Source organism: Equus caballus, chromosome 4, assembly GCF_041296265.1.
Source record: "Equus caballus isolate H_3958 breed thoroughbred chromosome 4, TB-T2T, whole genome shotgun sequence".
Lineage (NCBI taxonomy): Eukaryota > Metazoa > Chordata > Mammalia > Perissodactyla > Equidae > Equus > Equus caballus.
This window is the reverse complement of record NC_091687.1, coordinates 97675276-97702047: the sequence shown is the minus strand read 5'-3', so window position 1 is coordinate 97702047 and position 26772 is coordinate 97675276. Positions and strand designations below refer to the sequence as shown.

Sequence of the window (26772 nt, the reverse complement as noted above, 5' to 3'; positions counted from 1 at the left end):
CTGTTTACTCTCGGCACGGACCCAGGAGGGCGCGGGGTGGCTGTTAATTGATGTAAGATTCTCCCCCCGGCGGGAGGCGGCCCTGGCCGGGCTCGAACTTCCTGGGTCCCCTCACCGCAGCACAGCCGCAGCGTGTGCGGCTTCTCACTGCGCAGGAACTTCCCCGGCCTCGGCCGCGCTCAGAAACGCCCGAGCCGGCTCTTCGCACGCGCCCGCCGTGCTCCTCCCGGGGCCGCGCCGCCGCGCCGCCGCGCCTGTCCTCAGACGGCCTCTGCCTCCCTCCGCCTCCCCCGCCCGCGTGCCCTTCAGCTGGTCCCTCAGCCCGGCAGACGCAAGGGGAGCAGGGCGCGCGCCGGCAGCCGGACGACGTGCGCGAGACGCACGGCCCCGCGCGGAGCGCCGGAAGGAGCCCGGCCGGGGCCCCGCGCGTCGTGCGCGCGCCGCCGCTCTCCGCCTGCCGCCCCCGTCCCCGCCCCCGCCCCGGCCCGCGGCCTCGCGCGCGCGCACTGAGGCGCCGCCGCCGCGGCTGCTGCTCCGGCTGTTGCAGGAGGCGGCGCTGGCTGGCGGCTGCGCTCGCTCCAGTCGGCAAGCGGAGCCGCGAGCGAGCGTGTGTGTGTTTTTTAAAGATGGCCGGAGCGGCGGCGGCGGTGGCCGCGGGAGCAGCAGCTGGAGCCGCCGCGGCAGCCGTGTCGGTGGCGGCTCCGGGCCGGGCCTCGGCGCCCCCGCCGCCCCCGCCGGTGTACTGTGTGTGCCGGCAGCCGTACGACGTGAACCGCTTCATGATCGAGTGCGATATCTGCAAGGACTGGTTCCACGGCAGGTAAATAAACCCCCTGCAGCCCCGCCGCCGCCGGCCACCGGCCGCCCCCGCCGCCGCGCCGGCCGCCCGCGCCCCCCTCCGCCCGGCCGCCGCGCCGCGCCGAGCGCCCAGTGGCCCCGGCGCCGAGACCCCGGCCCGGGCAGCGGGGGGCGCGGCGCCCCGGGCTCGCCGGGCGCCGGGCGGGCTCACGGGGGCTGGTGGGATCGCCCGGCCGGGCGAAGAGTCGCCACAACAAACGGGAACAAAGGGGGCCGGCCGAGAAGTTGGCAGGGGAGACCGGGGCGAGGAGACGCGGCCGGGGCAGGCGCCGGCGGAGGCGGCAGGCGGAGCGCCGGCCCGGTTCGCCGCCCCTCATCGCGCCCGCAGCCCGGCCACCGCCCCGCCCGGAGCTCCCGGCCGGAGTCGCCGGCTGCCCGGCCGCCCTGCCCGGCCGGCCGCCGCGCCTTCCTTCCGGGCGGCCACCGGCTGTCCCCAGCCCGGGGTCCCCAGACATGGCCCTCCTCCGCTTCCTCCCGCGGGTCCCCGTCGCGCCCCCTTCCCGGGTCTTTATCAAACTTCCCCGGCCGCGGGGCGCTGGGACGGGGGCAGCGGCAGCGCCAGCCGGGCGGGCTCCGCGGAGTAAACAGAGCAACAGATGAGGCATCGGGGACTTGAAAGATGCCAGTCGGAAGTTCGGGGCCGGCAGGGCGGCTCGGACCGTGCTCCCCGCGCGCCCCCCGGCACCCGTGGCCGGGCGGGTGGAGCGGACGGCGTGGGCAGCGGGGCCCGAGGGGACAGCCTCTCGTCCCGACCCCCCCGCGCCGCCGCTCAAACTTTACGGAGTGAAATTCCCATCGCCCGAGGGGCCGGCGACAGCCGGACGGCCCGGGGGTCGCGCCCGGGGGCCTGGTGCGGGCGGACCGCGCCGGCGGTGGGCGCTTCGGGGCGGGCGGCGGGGGCGGCGAGCGTCGCCCTATGCCGCGGCCGCCGCCTGCGTTTTGGGTTTGACGTTTGTGAGAGCTCGGGCCGCCTCCGCCGCCAGGCCGCCGACTCGTGTGTTTTGTAATCAAAGTGTGAGGCTAATAAAGGGCGGCGCCACAGCCTCTTGACTCCGGCGTGGGAGGGATTCGCAGGCATTTAAACAAAGAAACTAGTTGGGGTTGGGCTCCCAAAGTCCTTATTTGGGTGTTGTGGCAAAGCCTGCGGTCACCTTTAGGTGAAGCAGGTTTCCCGAGACCGTTTGGTGTTGTATCTTGGCGAGAGTACGCTCGCGGGTAATAGCAGATATGGTGACTGTGATTGTAGGAAGTGTCCTTTGATTGACAGCAGGACATTTAAATACAGCCTCCGCTCCCCCTCCCCAATTTTACAGAAACACTGCACGACCAGGCCAGATGTCTTAGTCTCCCTCTACTGGCCCTGGGAGAGAAAACCATTTAAATTACAGCGTTCTTTTCAGTGTTTAGTGCCAGGTACAGTTAGTTTTACTTAATTTTCAAGCGCAGTTAGTGTTACTTAATTTTTAAGTTGCAGAATTTTGACAGCAACAACAGAGAAAAAAAAACCCAAAAAGCTGTCACTGTAAAAGAAGGACAGCGTTCTTGTTTTATTTATTAGATAATCTTTATTAGTCTGGTTTATTCTTGGGGAAAAGTATTACAACCTTGCCGCATGTATTTAAGAATAAATTACCCAAAGTTATTCTTTATTACTACAAACCGATGTTTTTGTGTATTTTGATTATATGTAAAACTGACATTTGAACCTACCAAATCTTGCCAATTCTATGTGTACATTCTCTGTTCCTTTAACATACTCTAGGTAACCAGAGTAGAGATTATCCAAAAATCTAGGTTACATACAGAATAAAACCAGAATCCCTGGTGATTATGTAAATACTTATTTTTTTCAAAGAACTATTTTAGATGCATAAGAGTTTTGTCCCGTTGTGCAGTGTAGAGATTTGATAGGTTAGTAAATTTTAGACTAGAATTTTATTTGTCTTAATTTAGGTAACAGCACTATAACCATGAAAAACTGCAGGTAGTTTATGGAGAATTTTGTAATACATTTACGTATAAATTTGAGAACAGGAGAAGTTGAAGAGAAGATAAAGAGGGCGTCAGTGAAGGAGGGCAAGGGAGGCCAAAATAAGCATGCTCTGCTTTGTCACATAAATTTGTGTGGCTTCCTGTCTGTGGAAGTGACCCTGAAATATGTGTTTTTGAACCCAGGGTTTTTTTGACCAACAGTCTTGGAGAATTTAATGTAGCTCGGATGTCAAAAGCTAGAAAATTTATTGATAATGCCCTGCCATGCAAAAGCAGTATCTTATAAGCAAGTTTAATTCTTAATGAAGTATTGGTCATTTGAGCCCTGTATCTTTTGCCTGTGATCAATATTTACTCTAATGTTTATTGTACCATGAAATGGGTGATTTAATTATTAAGCGAATATCATTTGCTTAAGTGAGAATTGGCCCCTAAAGTACTAAGGTATAGTTTTAATCCCCCAGCTTAGCTTTCCTTTGGTTTCCAGGGGTGATGCATCTGCAGAGGAGGAAGAGGCTGTAGGAGGGTGGTACAGAGAATTGCCTTTACCTGGATAAATTCTTGATAATTTTATTTCTTGAAGTAGAAGAATTCTTTAAACTCAAGGAATCAGTGAATTTTGGTATCAATTCGGGTTTACTCTGCCTGGAGTTTCTGACATCTGGAAATCTGAAATGTTTTTGCCCTAATTTATCCTGAGAGAGAAGGAGGGCCCTCCCTTGCTGCTTTTCAGCCAGGCAGCAGAGTGGATGGAACCAGCTTCCTCCAGGTTTGAGGTTGTTGAGCTTGGATTGCATCCTTGGCGTTCAGGAATTCCCATCCCTCAGTCTGCCTAAGCCTTTTTTGTAAGCGAGAAGGTTGACATCCTTCTAAACAAACCATTGTGAGCATCCCTAATTATTTCCTTAGAATAAATCAAATCAGTTAATGCATTTAAAACACTTAGAAGAAGATCTGGCACGTGTTAAGTACTAAATAATAAGTTGCCTTTAAGTAGAATTATTGGTCACAGGGCACAGATATTTTTAGGCTTCTTGTGCCCATTGCCTGATTGTCCTCCAGAAATGTTATTCCAATTTATACTCTCACAAGCAGTGCCCACTTCTAGTTCCCTGCATCCTCACTATTGTAAGGTACTATTAACTCCCCACCAAACCAAACAAACAAAAACTTTGCCAATGCTGATAAGTGCATATTTCCACCAAAAGACGTGCCGAAGACTATTCATGGCAGTACTGTTCATATTATCCCCAAACTGGGACAACCTAAATGTCATCAACAGTAGATTGGATAAATTGTGGTATATTCATAAAATGGAATGCTACTCAGCGATAAAAAAGAATGCACTACTGTATATAACAGCATGAGTGAATCTCGCAGATATAAAGTTGAAAAAAGTCAGACACAAAAGCATATGCTGTTTGATTCTACTTATATGAAGTTCAAGTACAGGCACAATTGGGTGAGAGAAGCCAGACTAGTCCTTACCTCCGTGGGAGTGTTAACTGAGAGCAGGCCCGAGAGCACTCCTGAGGTTCACAGGTTCTGTATCTTGATCTTGGGTGGTGGTTACATGAGAATATACGGATGTAAAAGTTCACTGAGCTGTATGTGCCTGAAGATTTTTTAAAACTTCATTTTAATGTTTGACGTGTACTTCAATCATTTAAAAGTTTAAAAAATTAAAAATTTACCAGTTTGGTATCTGATATACAGTATTTTGTAGCTATTTTGTTTCTTATTCCTGACTTTGATGGATTGCCTCCTGTGTTTATCATTAAGTATGATGTTGGCTTTGGCCCAGGCTTTGCAGTAGGCCTGGCGCTGTTCTTGGTGCTAGGAATATAGCAATGAACAAAACAAAATCCTTACTCTCTTGTAAGGTATATTCTAGCTAGGGAAGATAGATAGACAAACATATATGACAGAAGAAAAGAAAAATTGAGTTAGAGGAAGAGAGAGGGCTGGGGGTAATATAGGGCTTCTTTCATATCACGTGATTATGGAAGACCTTGAGAAGGAGACATTTGAATACAAGAATATTTTGGATTTTACTCAGAGCAAATGATATATTTTGAGTGGATGAGTAAACATTTTAACTTAACTTTTAAAAGATTCACTCTGGCTGCTGCTTGGAGAATAGACTGGAGGGAGGCAGAGGTGACAGGCAGACCAGTAAGAAGGCTGTTGTCATCTAGGCGAGAGACGATTTTGAAAGTTTGAGTCAGTTTTGGTAATTTGCACGTCATATATTAATTTTTATTCCTGAAGCTTGAATGAATGAAAAGCTTAGTTTATGAGAATAAAAGAATTTTATCTAGAATAATGCTGTTGGGTAGGAGTTTCTCAGGTACTCAATCTGGAGGCCTGGAACTCACTCAGATGCTTATTGAGTGCTTTATATAGCAAGTGCTAGATACTGTTCTGATTGTTTTAGATGTATTAATTAACGTCTGATTTTCTAATTCATTTAATTCTCATAGTCACCTTGCTGGATAAGTGTTATTCTTATCCCCATTTTACAGATGAGGAATCTGAGGGTTAGAGGTCAGTAACTTTCTCTGGGTCACAAAGCTTGAAGGTCACAGAGCCAGTATCTGAACTCAGCGGCTGACTCCAGGGCTCATGCTCTCAGCCAGTACCCGTGCTGGGTCTCTCTTGCTCCTTGTCTCTCTCTGTCCTGGGGAGTGCAGGTGGAACAGATGCCACAGGGTTCCAGAGAGATATATCCGTAAACATCTTACCTTTGTTTTCGTTCTTTATTAAGATTATTGTCTTTAGAATAAATATGTTAAAATGATCATAACTGCCTTGGGAACAGTATTTATACAATATTTATTTGAAAAGTATTATAATTTAACTGTATTTTCATCCTGGTTATAATGGATTTCTTATTGGAGTGTATTTTGATTTTTTAAATTAGGGATGGGAATTATTTTAAAAATTTTATATACATTTTCCCTTAATGATGAAGTCTTTTGGAGAACATAAACTTATTAGGTGAACATATGTCTCCCTGTAAGAGAACAAGAAGCCTGTTTACTGAACTTCTCAATATCTTCTTTTTGATATGACCCTTTATCATAGGAGAATCTATGAGTATTCTTATGTGTTTCACTTATAAGAGTTTTATACATATATATTCAGTTTTGCTATTTGAACAAAATATGTTGTGATATAGGAGTCTTATGCTGCTTGGAGGCATTGATGTATAGTTGTCCCATCAGGCTTTTTTTTTTAAACCATCAGTTTGGGGCAGATTTCTGCTTGGTATACTCTCATATCCTCTGTTCTTAGGAATGACGTTGAGTCCACTGATCATCCAAGGAGAAGAATGCCTTTATATGTGATGATCTGAAGCGGGGGCTGGAGAACAGGAAGAGAACAGGTGGAGAGGAATTTGGTTATAGAGCAAGCTGTGGTTGGTTTGAGCAGTTTAAACTCCGCAATAATTTGCACAACTTTTGAACAGTTGGCCAGTGCCGATCGTGCTGCTGCTACCGAGTTTCTGATGCTTTTTGAAAGTTACCTTTTGTTACTGTAGTGATTGTTAACTTACGTTTCCATTAATATTAATGTTATACTTTTCCTGTTAATTATAGTGTCAATTAATGGTAACTTGTGTGATTTTTGTCTGTGTTTGTGTGAGCCCTGGTTCCTTTTATTGGAGAGTGTTTTTCAGAAACCAAGGTCTGGCACCAGGTGGGCTCATTGCTTCTTGGCCTTCTCAGTGGACAGAGCTAGGAAATATACTGATCACACTTTATGCACATCTGCATTTGTTTCTGTTCTATCTGTCTGTATATATTAAAAACCGTAAGTTTTCATAATAATACCTTTGATTCTAAGCCAATACCACAGGGTTCATTTTAGCCTTCCCTCTTTCCTTACTTGTAACTTTTTCATCCAACAGTGAAAAACCCAGCTCTCATTATCTACAGTATATTTATTTGTTTGTTCAATCCTAGGATTTACATAAAGTAGTTCTAGAATTGCTAACCGATACCCTTGTCATAAACAAATTTGCTGAGTAGAGTACAGTATTTTTTTATAGTTCTTTTTGTCTTTAGTGTTATAGTATCTAGTCAAAACACTGTTTTCCGAAGTTAACTTAGGTTAGCCCCCCACCCACGTCCGTCTACCCCGCCCCTGTAGTGTATGTCATTTATTTGTAATACAGTTAGGTTTATTTGTTACTGTTTGTATTGCATTTTGGATTCCTCCCACATCTTGGTTGGTTTTAATTGTTGGTTTATATTTTGAGTATGTAAAACATTATTATGGTTCTAAGAAGTCGGAGTTATAGGAAAAGGTATGCTCAGAAGTGTCACGCCCTCTTCATTTCCCCTATACCTTTCCACCCCTTTCCCACCCACCTCCTACCTCCCACTAAAGAGAAGTAATCAATCTCTTTAGTTTCTGGTTTATCTTTCTGTGTGGGTTTTTTGTTTTCCCACAAATGAGCAGATGCATATCTACTTTCTTTACACAAAGGACAACTTATGATAAATATTCTTCACTTTGCTTTTTTTTACTTAACAGTATGTACTGAAAACCGCTCCATATCAGTTCTTAGAGCTCTTCCTTGTTCTTTTTAACAGCCATATAGTACTCCTTCATGTGGATATACCCTGTTTCATTCATCTATTCTGCTGTGTATGGGCATTTAGGTTGTTTACAATATTTTGCAATTACAAACAATGCTATAATGAATAACCTTGTGCATATGTATTTTCATATTATTGGAAGTATATCTTCAGGTTCATTTACTAGAAGTAGGATTACTTGGTCAAAAGATAAGTGTTCGTGTTGTTTTCGTAGGATTACCAGATTTCCCTCCAGAATGGTTGGACCGGTTTGCATTCCCACCAGCAGTGTGTGAGAATGCCTCTTTCCCAGCATTCTTGCCGTCAGGATTTGTTGTCATATTTTTAATCTTTGCCAATCTGATAGGTGAAAAATGATATCTATGTTTTAATCTGCATTTCAAACAAATGAGTTTGAATAACATTTCATATATTTGAGGGCCATTTTCCTTCTTTTTTTCTTCTTTTTTTGAGAATCGTCTGTTTATATCTTTTCCTAATTGTGTCAGGTTTTTTGTCCTTCATCCCTCAATTTTTAAGAGCTCCTTGCGTGTTACGGACATTTGCCCTATGTGGCATATATAAGTATTCTCTCCCAGTTTGTAGTTGTTTTCATTTTGTGTATGATGATTTTTATTTGCTATGCAAAGTTTAAAAAATATCTATGTAGGGGCCAGCCCGGTGGCATAGTGGTTAAGTTTGCGCGCTCTGCTTTGGTGGCCTGGGGTTTGCAGGTTCAGATCCCTAGTGTGGACCTACACACCGCTCATCAAGCCAGGCTGTGTGGGCATCCCACATACAAAACAGAGGAAGATTGGCACAGATATTAGCTCAGGGACAGTCTTCCTCAAGCAGAAAAGAGGAAGATTGGCAACAGATGTTAGCTCAGGGACGATCTTCCTCATACACACAGACACACACAAATCTATGTAGTCATATTTTTCAATCTTTTATTGGCTCTGGATTTTGAGTCATAATTAGCAAGCCTTTCTCCAAGGTTAAACAGGATTTGACCTGTTTTCTTTTAGTACTTGCATGGTTTTATGTTTTACATTTAAATCCCTTATCCATTTGAAATTTATTCTCATATATGGTATGTAATAGGGATACAATTTTTTTTCTAAATGGTTGGCCAATTGTTCCAGCATTATTTATTAAAAAGCCTCTATTGGCCCCAGTGATCTGATGTGCTACCTTTATCATATGCTGAAATTCTGTATGTACCTGAGTTTGCTCCTGCACTTTCTGTTCTATTCCACTGATCTGTCTGTTCATTCATGTACCAGAACCACACTGTTTAATTATGGAGGCTTTTATAGTATGTTTTTTAGGTCTGGTAAGGCTAGTCTTAAGCTTGTGGTTATTTCTTTTCAGTATTTTTCTGCATTCTTGCAGGTTTATTTTTCCATATGAACTTTAGTAGCAGTTTGTCTAATTTCATTAAACAGTGTGTTGATACTTTATTGGTATTACATTAACCTAATAAATTAACTTAGGAGGAACTGACATTTTTATAATGTTGAGTCATTCTATCAAAGAACAGGGATGTTTCTTTATTTAAGTCTACTTTTGTGTCTTTCAGATATGTTTAAAACTTTTCTTTGTATATGTTTTGCAGATTTGTTAGTAAGTTTATTTCTAAATATTTAATTTTCTTTGTTACAATTATAAATGGGATTTTCTCTGCCATTTGCTTGCTGATTGGTTATTGGTTGTGCATATGAGGACTTGATTTTTGAGTGTTAGTTATATCCTGCTCTTTTACTGAAAGAATTGAGTGAGTTGTATCATCAGCTCACTAGAGGTTCATATCATATGTGAATACAGATAGATAGTTTTACTACTTCTTTCCCTATTCTCATGCCTCTAAATGACTTCTCTTATCTAATTGCACAGGTTTGTACCACTAGTACAATGTTGAATAGTGGTGGAGAGTGGATATTCTTCTTTGTTCCTAATTTTAGTGGAAATGCCTCTATAATGTTTACTCATTAAATAAGATACTACATTTAGGCATAATTTATCATATTAAGAAAGTATCCCTTAATTCTGTTTTCTTTTTAGTGTTTTTATCATGATTAGATGTTGCATTTTGTTAAAGACTTCTTCAGCTCTGTGGGGAGAACAATGCACGGTTCATCCTTAGATCTGTTGATATGCACATAACATATTTTTAGGTGTACCTTATCATTAGCTGCTATGAAGAACAGCCTCATGGAAAAATATTCTTCACCATGTGGTTCACTACTGGATATTTAAGTTGTATTCTAGTGATGCTTTGTACCTAAATTTAAAAATATTATTCTCTAAGTTTAAAAATAGTTCTGCCTTTGGTAGTTTTCAGTATAAAACAAAATTGGCAATATAAGTGACGTAGAGGAACAAATAAACACTGAGCAAGTAAATGAACATAATAGGAATCTCTAAAGCATTAACGATCTGGGAATTTCTCTAAAGCAGCATCTTCTAACCTGTGTTAGACCCATGGCTTTATGGTATCCTGGGAGTTCACTTCTTTTCATTTATCCTTTAAAAAGACAGTGATTATTTTCCTTTCATGATGGATTGGTTTGAGTGCCTCTGAGTGTATATGAGCAAGCAAACATGAGATAGTTAGTGGACATCAGCTGAAGGTTCTCAAGATGCACTTACTGGGTTGGTTTGTCATTCAGCTGAATGCTGCTAGCTACATGATGGTCTTAACTTTAATTCTAATTTTTGTGTCTTTTAGAGAAAATTTCAAATGTGTACAGAAGTAGACAGAATAGTATAATGTGCTCCTAGGTAACCATCACTCCACTTCAGGGATTATCAATTCAAGACCAATCTTGTTTCATTTGCCAGCCCCCACTACCCTTGCGCTTGGTGTTACTTTGAAGCAAATTCATGACGATATCATTGTATCTATGAGTATTTCAGCACCTATATCTATAAGATAAATCCTCTTAAAAAAAAAAGGTAGGGGCTGGCACCTTGGCATAGCAGTTAAGTTCTCATGCTCTGCTTCTCTGGCTCAGGGTTTGCAAGTTCAGATCCTGGGCGCAGACCCACACACCGCTCATCAAGCCATGCTGTGGTGGCATCCCACATACAAATTAGAGGAAGGTTGGCATGGATGTTAGCTCAGGGACAGTTGTCCTCAAGCCAAAAAGGTAGATTGGCAACAGATGTTAGCTCACGGCCACTCTTCCTCACGGGAAAAAAAAGCAAAAAAGCTGCAGTACCTTTATCACAACTAAAAATAATTGACAATTCCTTTGTATTATCAAATATTCAGGGTTAAAATGTCCAATTGTCTCATAAATGTCATTTTTTTTAACTATTTGTTTGAATCAAGATCCATGTAAGGTCCACATGTTGTGATTAGTTGATACATCATCTGAGTCTCTTAATCTGCAGCAGTGATTGTCAGCTGGTTGGGATTTTGCCTCCCCAGGGGACACTTGACAACGTCTAGAAACATTTTTTATTGGGGAGGGGGCTGTTCCTACTGGAATCTAGTAAGTAGAGGACAGGGATGCTGCTGGACATCCTGCACAGCACAGTCCCCACAAGAAAGAATTAGCCAGTCCAAATGTCAGTTGTGCTGCTGTTGGAAAACCCTGATCTGTAGGTTTTCCTCATGTCTCTCTTTTTTCTCTTGCAATTTATTTGTTGCAGAAAGTGGTTGTTTATTCTATAAAATTTCCCACTTTCTAGATTTTGCTTATTACATCCCTGTAGTGTCTTTATGTTCCTCTCTTCCCTGTAAATTGGTAGTTGAATCTAGAGAAGCTTGATCAGAGTCAGGTTTTTTCCCCAAGAATATTTTATAAGTCGGTGGTGTAGTCTTCCATCAGGAGGCATACAAAGTCTGATTGTTTCTCCTTTTGTCATATTTGCTGCCATTGCTCGATGCCAGTAGCTATTCATTTATTCATTAGTCGTTGCAAAATGATGATAATTTAATTATAAAATTCCTTCTTCATTTATTAGTCGAATACTTCTATAAAAAGAAAATTTCCTGGGGCCAGCCTGGTGGTGTAGTGGTTCAATTCGTGGGCTCTGCTTTGGCCCAGGGTTCGCCGGTTCAGATCCCAGGAGTGGACGTATGCATGGTTTATGAAGCCATGCTGTGGCAGGTGTACCACATATAAAATAGAGGATAATTGGCACAGATGTTAGCTCAGGGCCAATCTTCCTCAGTAAAAAGAGGAGGATTGGTGGCACATATTAGCTCAGGGCCAGTCTTCCTCAAAAAAAATTTTTTTCCTTCATCTACTGCTTTGGTTACCTAATGGTACAGTTTGTATAGGAGAGGCAGAATTACATGCTTGATACTTTCCCTTTATCACTAGTTTTGAAAATAATTGGCTCATTAGCATCCTCTGGTTATTATTTAAAGGAAAATTTTAATGTATAATATTTACTAGCTTTAGGCAATATGTATAGAGAAGTAAAAAGACAGATACAAAATAGGGTTCATATCTCCTTTGACCACATAACCTGTAATTTAAAAAAACAAAAACAAAAAAATCTAGTGAGAAATTCAAGCAATGTAGAAAGATAAAGAGATGAAACCTGAAAGTCTCTCATCTCCTTCCTCCAGGCCCCTCTCCCCGGCCGTAAACACTGTTAAGTTTTGAGTTTCCATCCTGAAGGAAGGGGTTGTCATACTGTATACATAATTCTATAGCTTGCTCTTTTTAATTTATTAAAATATCCTGGAGGGCTGGGAGAGCTTTTCATATCAGCATATACAGATACCTCATTCTTTTTAAAAGCCGCCTAGAATTCCATTCTATGGATTTACCGTAATTTATATGGTTCTCTGTTGATGGATTCTTCAGCTGATTCCTCTCTCTGTTTCTAGGCTGCAGTGAATATATTTTTTGTGTGTTTATCTTTATGATGAGCATTTGGGTATCCTCAATTTCCTAGTATCTCACATTTTGAAATTGTTTTCCTCTGTAGCTGTATTTTAAAATTTACATTCTAAAGGGACTGTTGATCAAAGACAAGGAGCATAAGGAGCGCTGATTCTGAAATCATAGTTTGACGAGCTTAAACATACTAACTGTGCAGATTTAGGATACTTCTTTACCAAGGCTATAAGTTGAATTCATCTGATAATTCTAACACATCAAAAATCAATGTTAGAGGAAATACAATGACATATCCGATTTGTCTTTTATCATGAGGGGGAGGGACAGAACACTTTCAGAATGTTTTCTGGAGAAGTGCTGAACTTCTCTTCCCTTGTAATTTAGAAGTATTCTTTTCCTTAAGCACGAAACACAGGAATTTCAAACATCTAATACTGATTACTGTTTATCAGTTACTAATCATAACTGTCTGACATCATGTGCAGTAAATCATGAAATGGCAAAAGTTGGGGAACCTATAGCATTGTATAATTTGGTGGTTTTTATGTGCAAAAGCTGTTGTCAGATAAGTGGTCACTGTTTGACAAAGAAATTGGAATGTGGTCCACTGTGGTCCTTTTGATTTATACAGTATCTTATGGATATTTTAATATTAATAAATATAGAAAAGAAGATAAGATGGTCTGGAGATCTGCCTGGAGATATTCCCACTGCCCAGGAACCTCATATACTATTTAAAAAGCAAAACACATGAACGAAAGTCAGAATAACGAAACAGTTTGGATAGCATCCTAACCGATCTAGAAAGTGACAAAGTGTGGGACACAAGGCACCCTGAAAGCAGAGGCTTTCTGGCCAATTCCCATCAATGACTTCAGAAATTTTCTGTGGTGACCACAAGAGAGCTTTTTCCCCCAGAGACTGGTTTGTGGGTCATGGGTTTTTCCTCTTCTTTGTGAACTCCCACAGTGCCTCACCTGTCATACACGCTCCACGATAGACATGCGGTCGATCCTTTTTACTTTACTACTTTATGAAGCAATCTTGGGGTATAAACTGTCTGCAGATTAGAGAAGTTTTAGTTTTTTTTACTTAATTTAACTTGCCACAGTCTGACTCATGTTCCTCTCTTACGTTCTTCCTATTTCAGTACTTTTTTAAGGCTCATTTTCTGTGTGCCTGGTTCTTTGAGTAACTTTCTTTTTTTTTTTTGCTGACCTGTCCTAGTTTTTTGTGTATCACAGGACAAACATTTCCTTAGAGCTCATGATTCCTGGGAGAGCAGAGTTCCTTCTGTTTGATTTAGGAACTTCTTTGGTCAAACCTACTTTTCTAACCATCCACCTGCCGAGTAGTCAGCACTTGACTCTTCTCCCCTCATTTTCCTGTTCTTGCCTCTCCCTTGTGGGGTCCAGCCCGTGGCAGGAGACATCAGATTTCCTGATCTGAACTTGCTCTCTCAGTTTTCTCATTCCTTGACCCCCTTGTTGGACTTGATTATCGTCTGAAAGCTCCAAGGTCTTGCACACACCTCTTCCCTCAGGATCACGTTGTTGGGGCTGCCCCTCTCTTAAGAGTTACCCAGGGAATCTATCCACTTACCTCCTGCCAATTGCAGGGTGCTCGTTTTCGGCTTTACTCCTGGCCCCAGGCCTGCTGCATGGTTCATTCACCAGCTCCAGCGCTCTGAGAGGTTCTTTCGTTTCTTTGGACAGGACAGAGGAAGACTGTGGTACAAGCTTCTTAGGGCTTTAAGATCAAGTGATGTTAGGATATGAGTGACTTTTCTTCCCTTTCCATCCCTTCCTGTCCACCACATCAGTGATTTTTTATTTCATTACCACTGTCACATTTCAAGCTGTCATTGACCACCATCACAGTTTCTGCCATATCTGTGTAACACTTGTAAGATTTATTAATATTTTTCTTCTAAACAACTTTAAGTGCATTGTCGTTTTTTAAATTTGGTTCTGTCCTAAAGAGAGGTATCTGTTAAATCACATGTTTCTGATGCTTACTACATATTTTAATGTTTTTGAAAAAAGATGTATTTATTGAGGTAAAGAGTCTTTGTCATATAAAATATGTGCATGTAAGATTGTCAGAAGAGTGATGGTGATTGATAAAAGGCTAATAACAGACACAGGGAAAGGGTATAGGGTTCTTTAATGGCAGTAGAGTATTGAAGAACTTGGCTAAATGTGAATGGCTGTACAAAGCAGGAGGCCCAGCAGAGTTCGTCCCATTGGCAGGACAAGCTGCCCTGGCCGCCAGTTCTCATAAACATGCCCTGTTGCCAGTGATAATGCCATTTGGGAACTGGATCCCATCGGGTCCAGCCATTCTCACAATGATGGTGGTGTTGGGGTTCTCTGGATTCCTCCCTATTTTGTGGTGACCTTGTCTGCCCAGCAGCTGTGAGTTAACTACTCACAACCTCAGCGTATTCCTTAGTATTCATGGTGAGGTTAGGTGACTTCAAGATCAGCTTCTCAGACGTACCATCTTCCTAGCAGGCCTCAAGCCTACTTGATGTCTGTTCCTCCAAGTATGTATAACTCTATGCTTTTGTAGGCCTTGAACCAGATCAATAAAAAGTAACTAGAACGTTTGTACACATCCACTGGAAAGAAGAAATCCTTAAATGAGTAAAAGTAGCATATCTTTTTAGTCAAAATAGCATATATTCTTGAAATAAATTTAGAACTTTTTATTCTAGTCGTTTTTGAAGTTTCAGTGCTATACATCTTGCATTCAGCCATTTATATGTGAGCCACAGTTGCCAAAGTTTGCTTTAGTATGGCGCGATCTATTTTCAGATTTAGGAAATTTCTGGAAATGTAATTTCAGAAAGAAAAGGAAACTGCTCAGTCATTGGAAATTATCTTTACGTGTATTAGTTCCCACCCTCTTCTATCTGTTCAGTACATGACTTCAACATGTGCCCACATCATGTTTTCTCATTAGCATGCAAATAGTATATAACCTTCATTAAAAAAAAAAACCCAACTTCCTTGACCTGACATTCCCCCTTCAGCTGCAGCCCCATTTCTTAGCTCCCTTTATAGCAAAATTCATCAAAAGAATTGTCCGTATTTGTTGTCTGCGTTTTGGGGGGTTTTGTGTTTCCTCTCTCTCTTGTTCTAATTAATAGATTAATATAAATTATATTATAGACGATAATCAAGTCCCTTATATAAATTGAGATTATTACAGTAACTTTCTAAGTGGTCCCCCTCCTTCTGTTCACTGAAACCAGAGTGGTACTTATGAAATGTAAGTCAGGTCATGTGACTCTCCTTGAAACTCTCTAAAGAATCCAGTCTCACCCAGAGTAAAAGCCTTGCTGTGGCCTATAAGAACCTGCACATTGTCCTTCCACTCTGTCTGACAACATCGCTTCCCGCTGCTCCCTTGCTCATTCTTGGCCTCTTAGGTCAGACTTGCCTCAGGGCCTTTGCATTTGCTTTTACTTCTTTTAGAGCATTCTTCCCTCAGATACCCCAGGGCTTGCTCCTACACATCCTCTAGGATTTTTCTCATTGTCGTCTTCTCAGCAAGGCCTTCCCTAACTACTCTAACATAAAATAGGGTGAAATAGGTGAAGGGGATTAAGAGGTATAGACTTCCAGTCACAAAACAGATGGGTCACAGGGATGTGATGTACAACACAGGGACCACAGTCAACAATATTGTCATAGCTTTGTATGGTAACAGTTGGTTACTGTCTTATCAGGGTGATCACTTTGTAATGTATATAAATATCAAATCACTGTGTTGTACATCTGAAACTAATACAATATTGTATGTCAACTATACTTTAATTAAAAAAATGTATGTATGTTTAGGTGAAAGGACAAAGTAGGACAATAAACTTTTAAGAACTTTTGTTCCAAAAAAAAAAAAAGAAATGCAGTCATTATAGCCACAAATATTACTTTCTGTTGCAAATGAAAATTATGTTCTCATTAAAAAAATAAATATGTAAAATAAAATAGAAATTCCCCTACCCTCTGGCATGCTTTTTCCTCCATAGTACTTGTTACTCTAGGACAATGCTATGTGTCTAATCGTTTTTCTGTCTCCCCCAAATAAAATGTAAACTTCAAGAGTGTAGACATTTGATTTGTTGATTTTATCACTGCTGTATTTCCAGTGTCCTGATAGTGCTTTGAATGAGTGAATGGCTGAGCCATAGGAGGCATTTTGGGTTTGTTTCACAGTACCAAGTTCATGCCTTGATGAAGGGAAGAAGGTGATGTCAAGTGTGTATTTTACCTATGTACACTATTAGGGCATTTTAGACAAATAAACTAATATTATGGCCCACATCTCCACCTGCCAATATTTCTTTTCCTCCCTTTCACCTCCCGCGTTGTACTTTGCCTTCTAGGTGTCTCTTCCTGACCTAATCTCTTCTACCTATCCTAGCCTCTTTTGTTTTCCTTCCTCCTTCTCCGAGTCACCTCCTCCACTCCTCCTTCTGTACCCTTCCTCTATCTTTCCCTCACCCCCCCAATACATAAGTGTAATTTAGAGTAACACTTTCCTCTTAAGCAAAAGTCTCTGGAAATACCATGGTGATCACCATGATTTCTTCCTTTATTTAAAAATAGTTCCTAAAGTGCTACTTTTTCTGTGGAACTTCTCTTAAGAGAGCTAAGATATCTTAATCCCTTTTGTCTAAAACACTATTGCCCTCCTTCCATCTGCCCCACTTTTCATTCTTCTACGTAATGGTTCAGTCTCACAAGAGATTCGAGGTGGCTGAGCCTACCATGGTTCAGTCCAGAGCTGAGGCTGCCCTCAGTAGTGGGACAAAATTTGTCGTGAAAACCCATCAATTTTAGGTATGTCTCTGGAATGCATATATAATAAGTTGCTAGAAATGATTATTTTTCCCTCCAGAGAATTGCCAAGGTCCATTGATGGTTCTTTCCGTCCTACACAGATCAGCTGTGGATTTCCTCATCAAGTTAGACCAATTTGTCTTTAACTTTTGTTCAGGAATTAAGTATTAAATATTACTTATTAATTAATATAATATTACTTGTTAGTGTTATTTACTTAATCTATACCTATTTACCTATAATAACTTTATTTATTATATATATTTTATGTATATGTTCATGTTTATGTTCAGTATTTATCCCAGAGAGGATGGAGGAATGAACAATGGAGAGAAGAGTGAAGAACACCGCGAGTATTGAGATGAATATATGTGTACAAAGAATGAACGAGTTAGGTGTATATGCATCTTAGTTTGAGTAGACTAGAATTTTACATATGTAGCAGGGTTTGTAGGAGCCCCATACATATCCCCTGGCTTTCTTTGTTTCCATCTCTATTTCTGTCTCTATCTTTATCTTTATCTCTTGAAGATTTCTTGCTGAAAGCACTTGAGACTTGGCCTGAGGGCTTTCTCTGGCCACAGGAGCTCAGCAGCTTGCCTTTGAAGCTGGCTGGAAATGCTAGGGAGTTAATGCCTCTGGGATGGCCATCAACCATTGTCTATTGGGAGATAGTGGATAAATACCTACTTCCTCTTTCCTTTTGTGGGACCATGCTGAAGCCCCTTCTACAGTCTTCCAGATGTCCCCAAAGGAGTATACGCTCATTAAGTTATCCATTATGGCTTCCTTCCCGTCCCTGCCGCACTTTTCCACTCCCCTACCAGAGCTTCCCAGGATCACCCTCCCGTATGAACACCTGCCCTCAGATTCATGTGTCAGCATCTGCTTCTGGGAGACTCCAACCTAAAGCATAGAAAACTATTAATGAGAAGAAAAATGGTAAGCGAGAAATGCTGGATTTGAAAGTAGAGCTTGGATTCCATTTATTAAGTAGCAGATAACAGAGTTTTTACATGATAGTCATATTTGTGTATTAATACTTGTATAATAAATCTGCTTTCATTTACTTATATCCATGTGCAGATGCACTGGGAACGTGACTTTCAAATTAGAATATGAAAGCTGCTTACCTCATTGAGTAGTTTTCTGGTCCTGCTACCTGGAAAAGATGTCTTGCCTTGAAGTTTATGTGTGATAGAATTTTAATTTGAAGCTGTTTTTTGCTGTTTTATTTCTTTTTTCCCTTATTCCTTTCAAATCCCTTCTTTTTCAAAACACTGGAAACATTCCATAGGAGTAAGTGACCTTTAGCATGGGAACAACTGCGATTAAGTGTTAACATTTCACGGATGCATTAGCATGTAAAAAACTAGCAACCACTTTGCCATTTTTGGGGAACGATATGGTCTACTTTAAGATTTTCCTGTAACTGAGGGTTCTACTTGTGAAATGTAGCTAAGTGTCCTCAGAAAAGTTACTCAGGAGATAAAATTCTTTATATGTCAACTATTTTTAGAAGGATTTTGACAACTATATTATTCTCTTCTTCATAGAATACTACACTATTTAATTTTGATGACTAAGCGTCACAAACCTTAGTTTTCTCTGCTGTATGGGCTGTTGGCATATGTTGGATCGTTTGCCCCAGACCAGTGGGCGTTTATTGATAGTGTTTCATCTCCTTCCTTGCTATACTTGCCTACTGTCTCTTATCTACTTTGGCCAGCCCTGACGGTTGCTTCCAATTTTCTGTGGTTTTTTAACTGGAGAAAAACATAAGATTTCAGTGGGAGAATCAGACAACACTTCTTAAATTGCCCACTCTGTCATTCTGATACATTGGTGACAATATGGTGGGCTTAACCAGGAAGGGAATCAAGCTATGCAAAAGAGATTTGGCAAATATCCCTTAAATAGGTCTGGCAGGCAAGGTTAGAGTTTTTGAGGTCAGAGTGCTTGTGCTGCTAGATAGTACCTTTGAATTCTTACTCTGGGACAGAAGCTCTTTCTGGTGAGCAAGGATAGTCCAGGCTCGTAGGTAATTTTACCCAGAAGACAATCAGATGGCTGGTGTAGAGATATTGTGTATTTTCCTTATGGAGATCGTGTATTTTGATAAAATTGTCAGCTCTTTAAGGTAAGGGTACTCAGTCTTTAGGCTTGAGTCTAGAGAATGCCGTATAAATACTTGTTATATTGTGATAAGGGAAATTGGAGACAGACATCTTTAGGTTTCTCTCGAGGTTAAAAACATAGTTTAAAAAGTTTTAGTGTGTTATCAGTTATTGACTTATTTGTTCGTATGTGTTCCAATAATATGTGCGGTAAATGCTTGGTAATGCTGTCACTAATTTGGTATCCTGTGTTGTTAAGAGAGTGGTTTTATAATACACTTACTAGTACTTTGTACCAATTATGAAATTGTAAAACATTATTTTTTCAGTTTTGTAAATTTAAATTGTAACAGTTATAATTATAAAAACATTAAGTTTATAATAAACTTTTCACAGCTGGTGAGTCTGAACATTAACTTCTAAAACACATTCCCAAGGTGGAAAACAATAGCCCCACGAAGTATTTCATGAAAAAAAACAAAAAGAGAAATACCTGAGGTTGATTGCGGTATTTAACAATTATACTAGGTCCCCATCTTGGAAATGCAAAGTACACATCAACTTGTTGAATTCTCTGAGAAGTGCTGCTGGTAAATAAAGTGATTTGATCTTAGCCCAGCATCTCCCAGTCTTAACTGACTATGGAATCTTTTTGTGTGTAACCTTAACTCCTGTGGAACAGTTTAAGAAATGCTTTTTAGAGAATGCCATGTAAGCAGCCCTCACTTAGCATGGCTCTGATACGCACACATTTCAGTTATCATGTAAAGGAACACTGTTTATCTGCTTACAGCACTCTGACACCAGATGTATGGGTTTTCCACACCAAGCAATTCTTCAGTACTCTGCAGACGCCAACTGGGTGTCCTACAGTTTAATTTACTTCTGACACTAATTACCTGGAGTTAGTGCAGACCTCACAGGTTAAAGGCTCAGTCCCACAAGACTGCCCCCCTGCTTCATACACCGATCGCAAATAGTAGGTTCCTAGGATACCTACACTTCTATCCATCTTGGCTACAAATTGGGGGTTCCCATGACCACTTCTTCAGGTTTCATAGTTTGCTATATAATGACTCATAGAACCCAAGGACACACTTTACTTAGTAGTACTAGTTTATTGTAAAGGATATTATAAAGGTTACAAATGAACAACCAGATGGAGAAGTACATAGGGTAGAGTCTGGAAGGGTTCTACTTGCAAGAGATCCTGTCCCTTTGGAGTTCGAGATGTGCCACCCTCCTGGCGTGTGGATGCGTTCACCAACCCTGAAGCACTCCAAATCCCTTCATTTAGAGATTTTATGGAGGTTCCGTTACGTAGGCACGATTGATTAATCATTGGCAGTTGCTGATTAGCGCAATCCTCAGCCCTTCTGCCCACCTCGGAGGTTGGAGGGTGAAGCTGAAAGATCTAACTCCCTAATCACATAGCTGGTTCCTTTGGCAACCAGCGCCCACCCTGAAGCTATCTGGGAGCCCACCATGAGTCACTTCATTAGCAGAAACTCAGGTGTGATTGAAAGGGGCTTGTTATGAATAACAAAAGATGCTCCTTTCAACCCTACTAGTCAGGAAATGACAGGGATTTTAGGCACTCTTGTGCAAGGAACCAGGGACGAAGACCAAATATATATTTTTTATTATGTTACGATATCAGCATGGTTTGGTTAAATAACAGTAGTCCTCCGATAGCATGATTCACATTTTAGTCACCATGATATATTAACTGTGCATAAAGTACAAACTTTGCTGCTGCCTCTTCAGTATGCAGATCAGCAAATCAATGTGTAAATAACAGGTGCGCATCTGTTCTTTAGTTTACATGCACACAGGGAAGCGTGTTGTTGTGCTGCCTCCTTGTGTCCCAGTGATAAACCCACATGACAGTTTACAAAACTGGGTAACCGAAAGAGAGAAGTGGCCAATAAAGATGAAAGTTCAGACAAGAAAAAAAAGTGATGATTCTGGAAATGATTTAAATTGAGCATAAATGGAATAATAAAATAACTGATGGTAAGAATGTTGACATTGCCGCCATTCAAGAGACTCTGCATATGCAGCCAGGGGCACTTAGTGAAGGCAGACTTAACGGCTTAATGTTTTAAATTACAGTGTACTAAATAAATATTAGTTTTACTGTTTTTTTTTTCATTTCTCTGTACATTGTAACTGACAGTGTTTTTAATGTTTTAACAAACATTTTTAAAGGTCAGGAAACAGTTGTTTTCCCATTGATTATTAAGATGGCTTTGCATGGTTTCAATTGGCATAGTTATTTTTATGGTCCTGCACTACCACACAAAGCCAGGACTGCGTGTATTTTTCTTATGTTTGCTAATCATCTATCATCTGACCTCTAGTGGAAATTAAGAAGAATTAGAAAATGGACTTTGAAGAACGTATAATAAATTATGTTTTGAATGGCTCTAACACATAAATAGGTAAAAAGTCCTTCCTACATATTAGGCTCTTTACATATTGCCCTTACTTGTATGATTGGAAATAGGATGGTCCACTGTTTGCTGTTACCTTTTCTGGACAACTCAGACTACCCATTTTACTTTTTACTTTTTTTTTTAAGCATTTTTTTTTGTTGACTTCATAATAGTTTACATCATTGTGAAATTTCAGTTGTATGTTATTTCTTGTCCATCATTATATAAGTGCTCTCCTTCACCCCCTGTGCCCACCCCCCACCCCCTTTCCCCTGGTAACCACTGAACTATTTTTTTTGTCCATGTGTTTTTTTATATTCCACATATGAGTGAAATCATACGGTGTTTGTGTTTGTCTGGCTTATTTCGCTTAGCATAATACCCTCCAGGTCCATCCCTGTTGTTGCAAATGGGATGATTTTGTTTTTCTTTATGGCTGAGTAGTATTCCGTTGTATATATATACCACATCTTCTTTATCCAGTCATCGGTTGGTGGGCACTTGGATTGCTTCCATGTCTTGGCTATTGTGAATAGTGCTCCAATGAACGTAGGGGTACATATGTTACTTTGGATTGTTGATTTCGAGTTGGATAGATACCCAGTAGTGGGATAGTTGGGTCATATGGTATTTCTATTTTTAGCTTTTTGAGGAATCACTATACTCTTTTCCGTAATGGCTGCACCAGTTTGCATTCACGCCAGCAGTATATGAGGGTTCCCTTTTCTCCACTCCCTCTCCAACATTTGTTATTCTTAGTCTTAGTGATTATAGCCATTTTAACGGGTGTTAGGTGGCATCTTAGTGTAGTTTTGATTTGCATTTCCCTGATGAGGTTAGTAATGTTGAACATCTTTTCACGTGCTTCTTGGCCATCTGTGTATCTTCTCTGGAAAAAGGTCTATTCATATCCTCTACCCATTTTTTGATCAGGCTGTTTGTTTTTCTGTTGTTCAGTTGTGTGAATTCCTTATATATTATGGATATTAACCCCTTGTTGGATATATGATTGCAAATATTTTCTCCCAATTGATGGGTTGTCTTTTTGTTTTGAACCTGGTTTCTTTTGCCTTGCAGAACCTCCTTAGTCTGATGAAATCCTACTTGTTTATTTTTTCTTTTATTTCCCTTGTCTGAGAAGACATGGTATTGAAAAGATCCTTTTAAGTTCGATGTCAAAGAGTGTACTACCTATATTATCTTCCAGGAATTTTATAGTTTCAGGACTTGTCTTCAAGTCTTTGATCCATTTTGAGCTTATTTTTGTGTATGGCGTGAGATAATGGTCTACTTCCATTCTTTTGCAAGTGGTTGTCCAGATTTCCTAACACCGTCTGTTGAAGAGACTATCTTTTTCCCATTGAGTGTTCTTGGCACCTTTGTCGATTAGCTGTCCATAGATGTGCGGTTTTATTTCTGGGCTTTCAGTTCTGTTCCGTTTATGTGTGCCTGTTTTTGTACTAGTACCATGCTGTTTTGATTACTATAGCTTTGTAGTACATTTTGAGGTTAAGGATTGTGATGCCTCCAGCTTTGTTCTTTTTCCTCAGGATTGCTGTAGCAATTCAGGGTCTTTGGTTGCCCCATATGAATTTTAGGATTCTTTGTTCTATTTCTATAAAGAATGTCATTGAGATTCTGATTGGGATTGCACTGAATCTGTATATTGTTTTGAGTAGTATGGACATTTTAACTATGTTTATTCTTCTGATCCATGTGCATGGAATCTCTTTCCATTTCTTTATGTCATCATCTATTTCTTTCAATAATGTCTTATAGTTTTCGTTGTGTAACTCCTTCACCTCCTTGGTTAAATTTATTCCTAGATGTTTTATTCTTTTCGTTGAGATTGTAAATAGAATTGTATTCTTGAGTTCTCTTTCTTTAAGTTCGTTCTTAGAGTACAGAAATGCAACTGATTTTTGTAAGTTGATTGGGTACCCTGCAACTTTACTGTAGTTGTTAATTATTTCTAATAGTTTTCTGATGGATTCTTTAGGGTTTTCTCTATATAAGATCACATCGTCCTACAAACAGTGAGAGTTTCACTTCTTCATTCCATATTTGGATTCCTTTTATTCCTTTCTCTTGCCTAATTACTCTGGACTAAACCTCCAGTACTCTGTTGAATAAGAGTGGTGATAGTGGGCATCCTTGTCTTGTTCCTGTTCTCAGAGTGATGGTGTTCAGTTTTTCCCCATTGAGTATGTTGTTGGCTGTGGGTTTGCCGTAAATGGCATTTATTATGTTGAGGTAATTTCCTTCTATCCCCATTTTATTAAGAGTTTTTATCATAAATGGCTGTTGGATTTTGTCAAATGCTTTCTCTGCATCTATATGATCAAGTGGTTTTTATTCCTCATTATGTTAATGTGGTGTGTCACAGTGATTGATTTGCAGATCTTGAACCATCCCTGTGTCCCTGGAATAAATCCCACTTGATCATGATGTATGATCTTTTGATGTATTGCCGTATTTGGCTTGCCAATATTTTGTTGAGGATTTTTGCATCTATGTTTGTCTGTGATATTGGCCTGTAGTTTTCCTTTTTTGTGTTGTTTTTGTCAGGCTTTGGTATCAGAGTGATATTGGCCTCATAGAATGTGTTAGGAAGTGTTCTGTCTTCCCTAAGTTTTTGGAATAGCTTGAGAAGGATAGGTATTAAATCCTCTCTGAAAGTTTGGTAGAATTTTCGAGGGAAGCCGTCTGGTGCTGGGCATTTATTTTTTGGGATGCTATGATTACTGTTTCAATCTCTTTACTTGTGATTGGTCTATTCACATTATCTATTTCCTCTTGATTCAGCCTTGGGAGGTTGTAAGAGTCTAAGGATTTATCCATTTCTTCTAGATTGTCCATTTTGTTGGCATGTAGCTTTTCGTAGTATTCTCTTATAATCCTTTGTATGTCTGTGGTGTCCTTTGTTATTTCTCCCCTTTCATTTCTAATTTTATTTATCCGAGCTTTCTCTCTTTTTTTCTTTGTAAGTCTGGGTAGGGGTTTGTCAATTTTATCGTCTCAAAGAACTAGCTCTTTGTTTCATTGATCCTTCCTACTGCCTTTTTTATTTGAATTACGTTTATTTCTGCTCTGATTTTTGTTATTTCTCTCCTGCTGACTTTGGGCTTTGTTTGTTCTTTTTCTGATTCAGTTAGGTGTAGTTCGAGATTGCTTATTTGGGATTTTTCTTGTTTGTTAAGGTGAGCCTGTATTGCAATGAATTTGAGTTGTGTAGTTTTTTATGTTGTGTTTCTTTGTTTTCTCTTTATTTATTATTTGTGTCTCTGTTCTGCTTTTTTGTTTAGTGGTTACCCTAAGGTTTGTATTCAAAATCTCATAGATAAGATAGTCCATTTTCTGATGGCCTCTCATTTCCTTAGACTAAACTGATCCAGTCCCTTTCTTCCTCCCCTCCTAAGTTGTTTTCCATCTTGTATTGTGAATTTTTGGTTCAAATGACAAGATTATCTTTGTTTTTGGTGTTTTTCTTCCCTTTATCTTTAATGTTGTACTTGAGTATTTGCTAACCTGTTCTGGTGTATAGCTACAATTTTCTGATTTTGTCTGCCTATTTATCTCCTTACTCCATGCTTTGTAACCCCTTTCTTCCCCTTTTTTTTTTCCAGGTATGGGGGCCTTCTTGAGTATTTCTTGTCGGGGGCGGGGGGGGGGGGGTGGGTCTTGTGGCTATGAACTTCCTTAACTTTTGTTTATCTGGGGAAGTTTTTATTTCTCCATCGTATCTGAAGGATATTTTTCTGGATAGAGTATTCTTGGCTTAAAATTTTTGTCCTTCAGAGATTTGAATATGTCATTTTCTCTCTGGTCTGGAGATTTAGTATAATTTTTGATACTGCTAGAGGGCGTGGCTTTGTTCTTTCACATCCTGGTATTATTTGGTAGCAGTTACTACCTATCGCTACTGGGTGGGGGTCAAGAGCCGTGTATTCTGAGCCCTCTGTGTTCTGCCAGGATCCCAGGCACTGGAGCCAGTGCTGGGAAGGTGGTGGGGAGGGGTGCTTTCTCCTCCAAGCTCTTGCAGGCTTACTCGCTCTGCTCTCACTGTCTCCTCTCCTGGGGTGTTGGCTTGATGAGGTCACCCCTGTGATAGCTTTCACCCCGGTAGGGCACTTCCCTCTCAGTTGTGAGGGACCTTGGGGATCTTTGATTTTCCTGCAAATGGGCATCCCCACTCCCCTTCCTTCCCTGTCAGAGGCCACATGCAGTCCCAGATTGCAGTCTTTTGGGGAGGGAATGAAGTTTTCTCTTACCCCATTCCACCTCCTCCAAGAGGGGGCTCCAGCCTCTACACCCTCTGGCATGTGACTGTGTGGGTCTCTCAGACGTCTTGTGTGTTTTGTGGATGTCCCCTATTTGAATATGAATGTCTTTTTTGTTGTATCTGGAGGGGAGAGATCACAGAGAGTACTCATTCTACCATGATGATGACGTCACTATACCCACTTTGCTTTTGATGGATACTTCTGATTTGTAATTATCTTGAAGTTCTTTGAGGTCTGCTGAGTAATACATGAGATTCCATGGAGGGATATTTATTATGGATTATGTCAAGATTTCCATAGTCCAAAATCCAACTCTAACTCATCCTTCATCGAGAATGAAGAACCCTACTAAGGATGTTAAGTAGTCCCCTTTAGAATGGTACCTTAGTTTCTCTCCCAGCAGAAGGTTCTCTAATATGAATCCTTTCTCTTGGCTTAGCTTAGAATGTGGCCTCTCCCCTTCAAGGCAGGCACTGAAGACTGTTTACAAGAGGAGAAAGGTTATTAGGGAACTAGATCGACTTAGGCTGACTCCTGTCCTTTGTAGCTGGCTCTTTGCTAAGTATCTTCAATATAAAAGTTTATGACTTGCTGTTATCTTTTATCCCAGGGTGTGATGTCTTAGCCCTGAATATATTAAATCTTCTGTAGGTGTCATTAGACCCTAGAAAACATAGCTTTCCTTCTCATACTCACAGTGGGAAATAACACCGTCAACCAGGTTGAAATGTTTCTGATGGCTATTGGTTTATCTTTTAAAAATCTACTTATTTCTATTTATAA

At 40.8% G+C, this 26772-nt stretch overlaps 1 protein-coding gene across 1 annotated transcript in view; it reads left to right on the top strand.

Moving 5' to 3' along the window:
* The first annotated feature begins 421 nt into the window (after nucleotides 1-421).
* The window catches only part of KDM7A (lysine demethylase 7A), a 92013-nt gene continuing 65662 nt past the window's right edge, over nucleotides 422-26772 (top strand). Inside the window, exon 1 of the mRNA XM_023639817.2 lies at nucleotides 422-820. Within this exon, the coding sequence (XP_023495585.1) occupies nucleotides 627-820 (194 nt within the window). The 5' untranslated portion in view covers nucleotides 422-626. The remainder of the gene's footprint in view (nucleotides 821-26772) is intronic.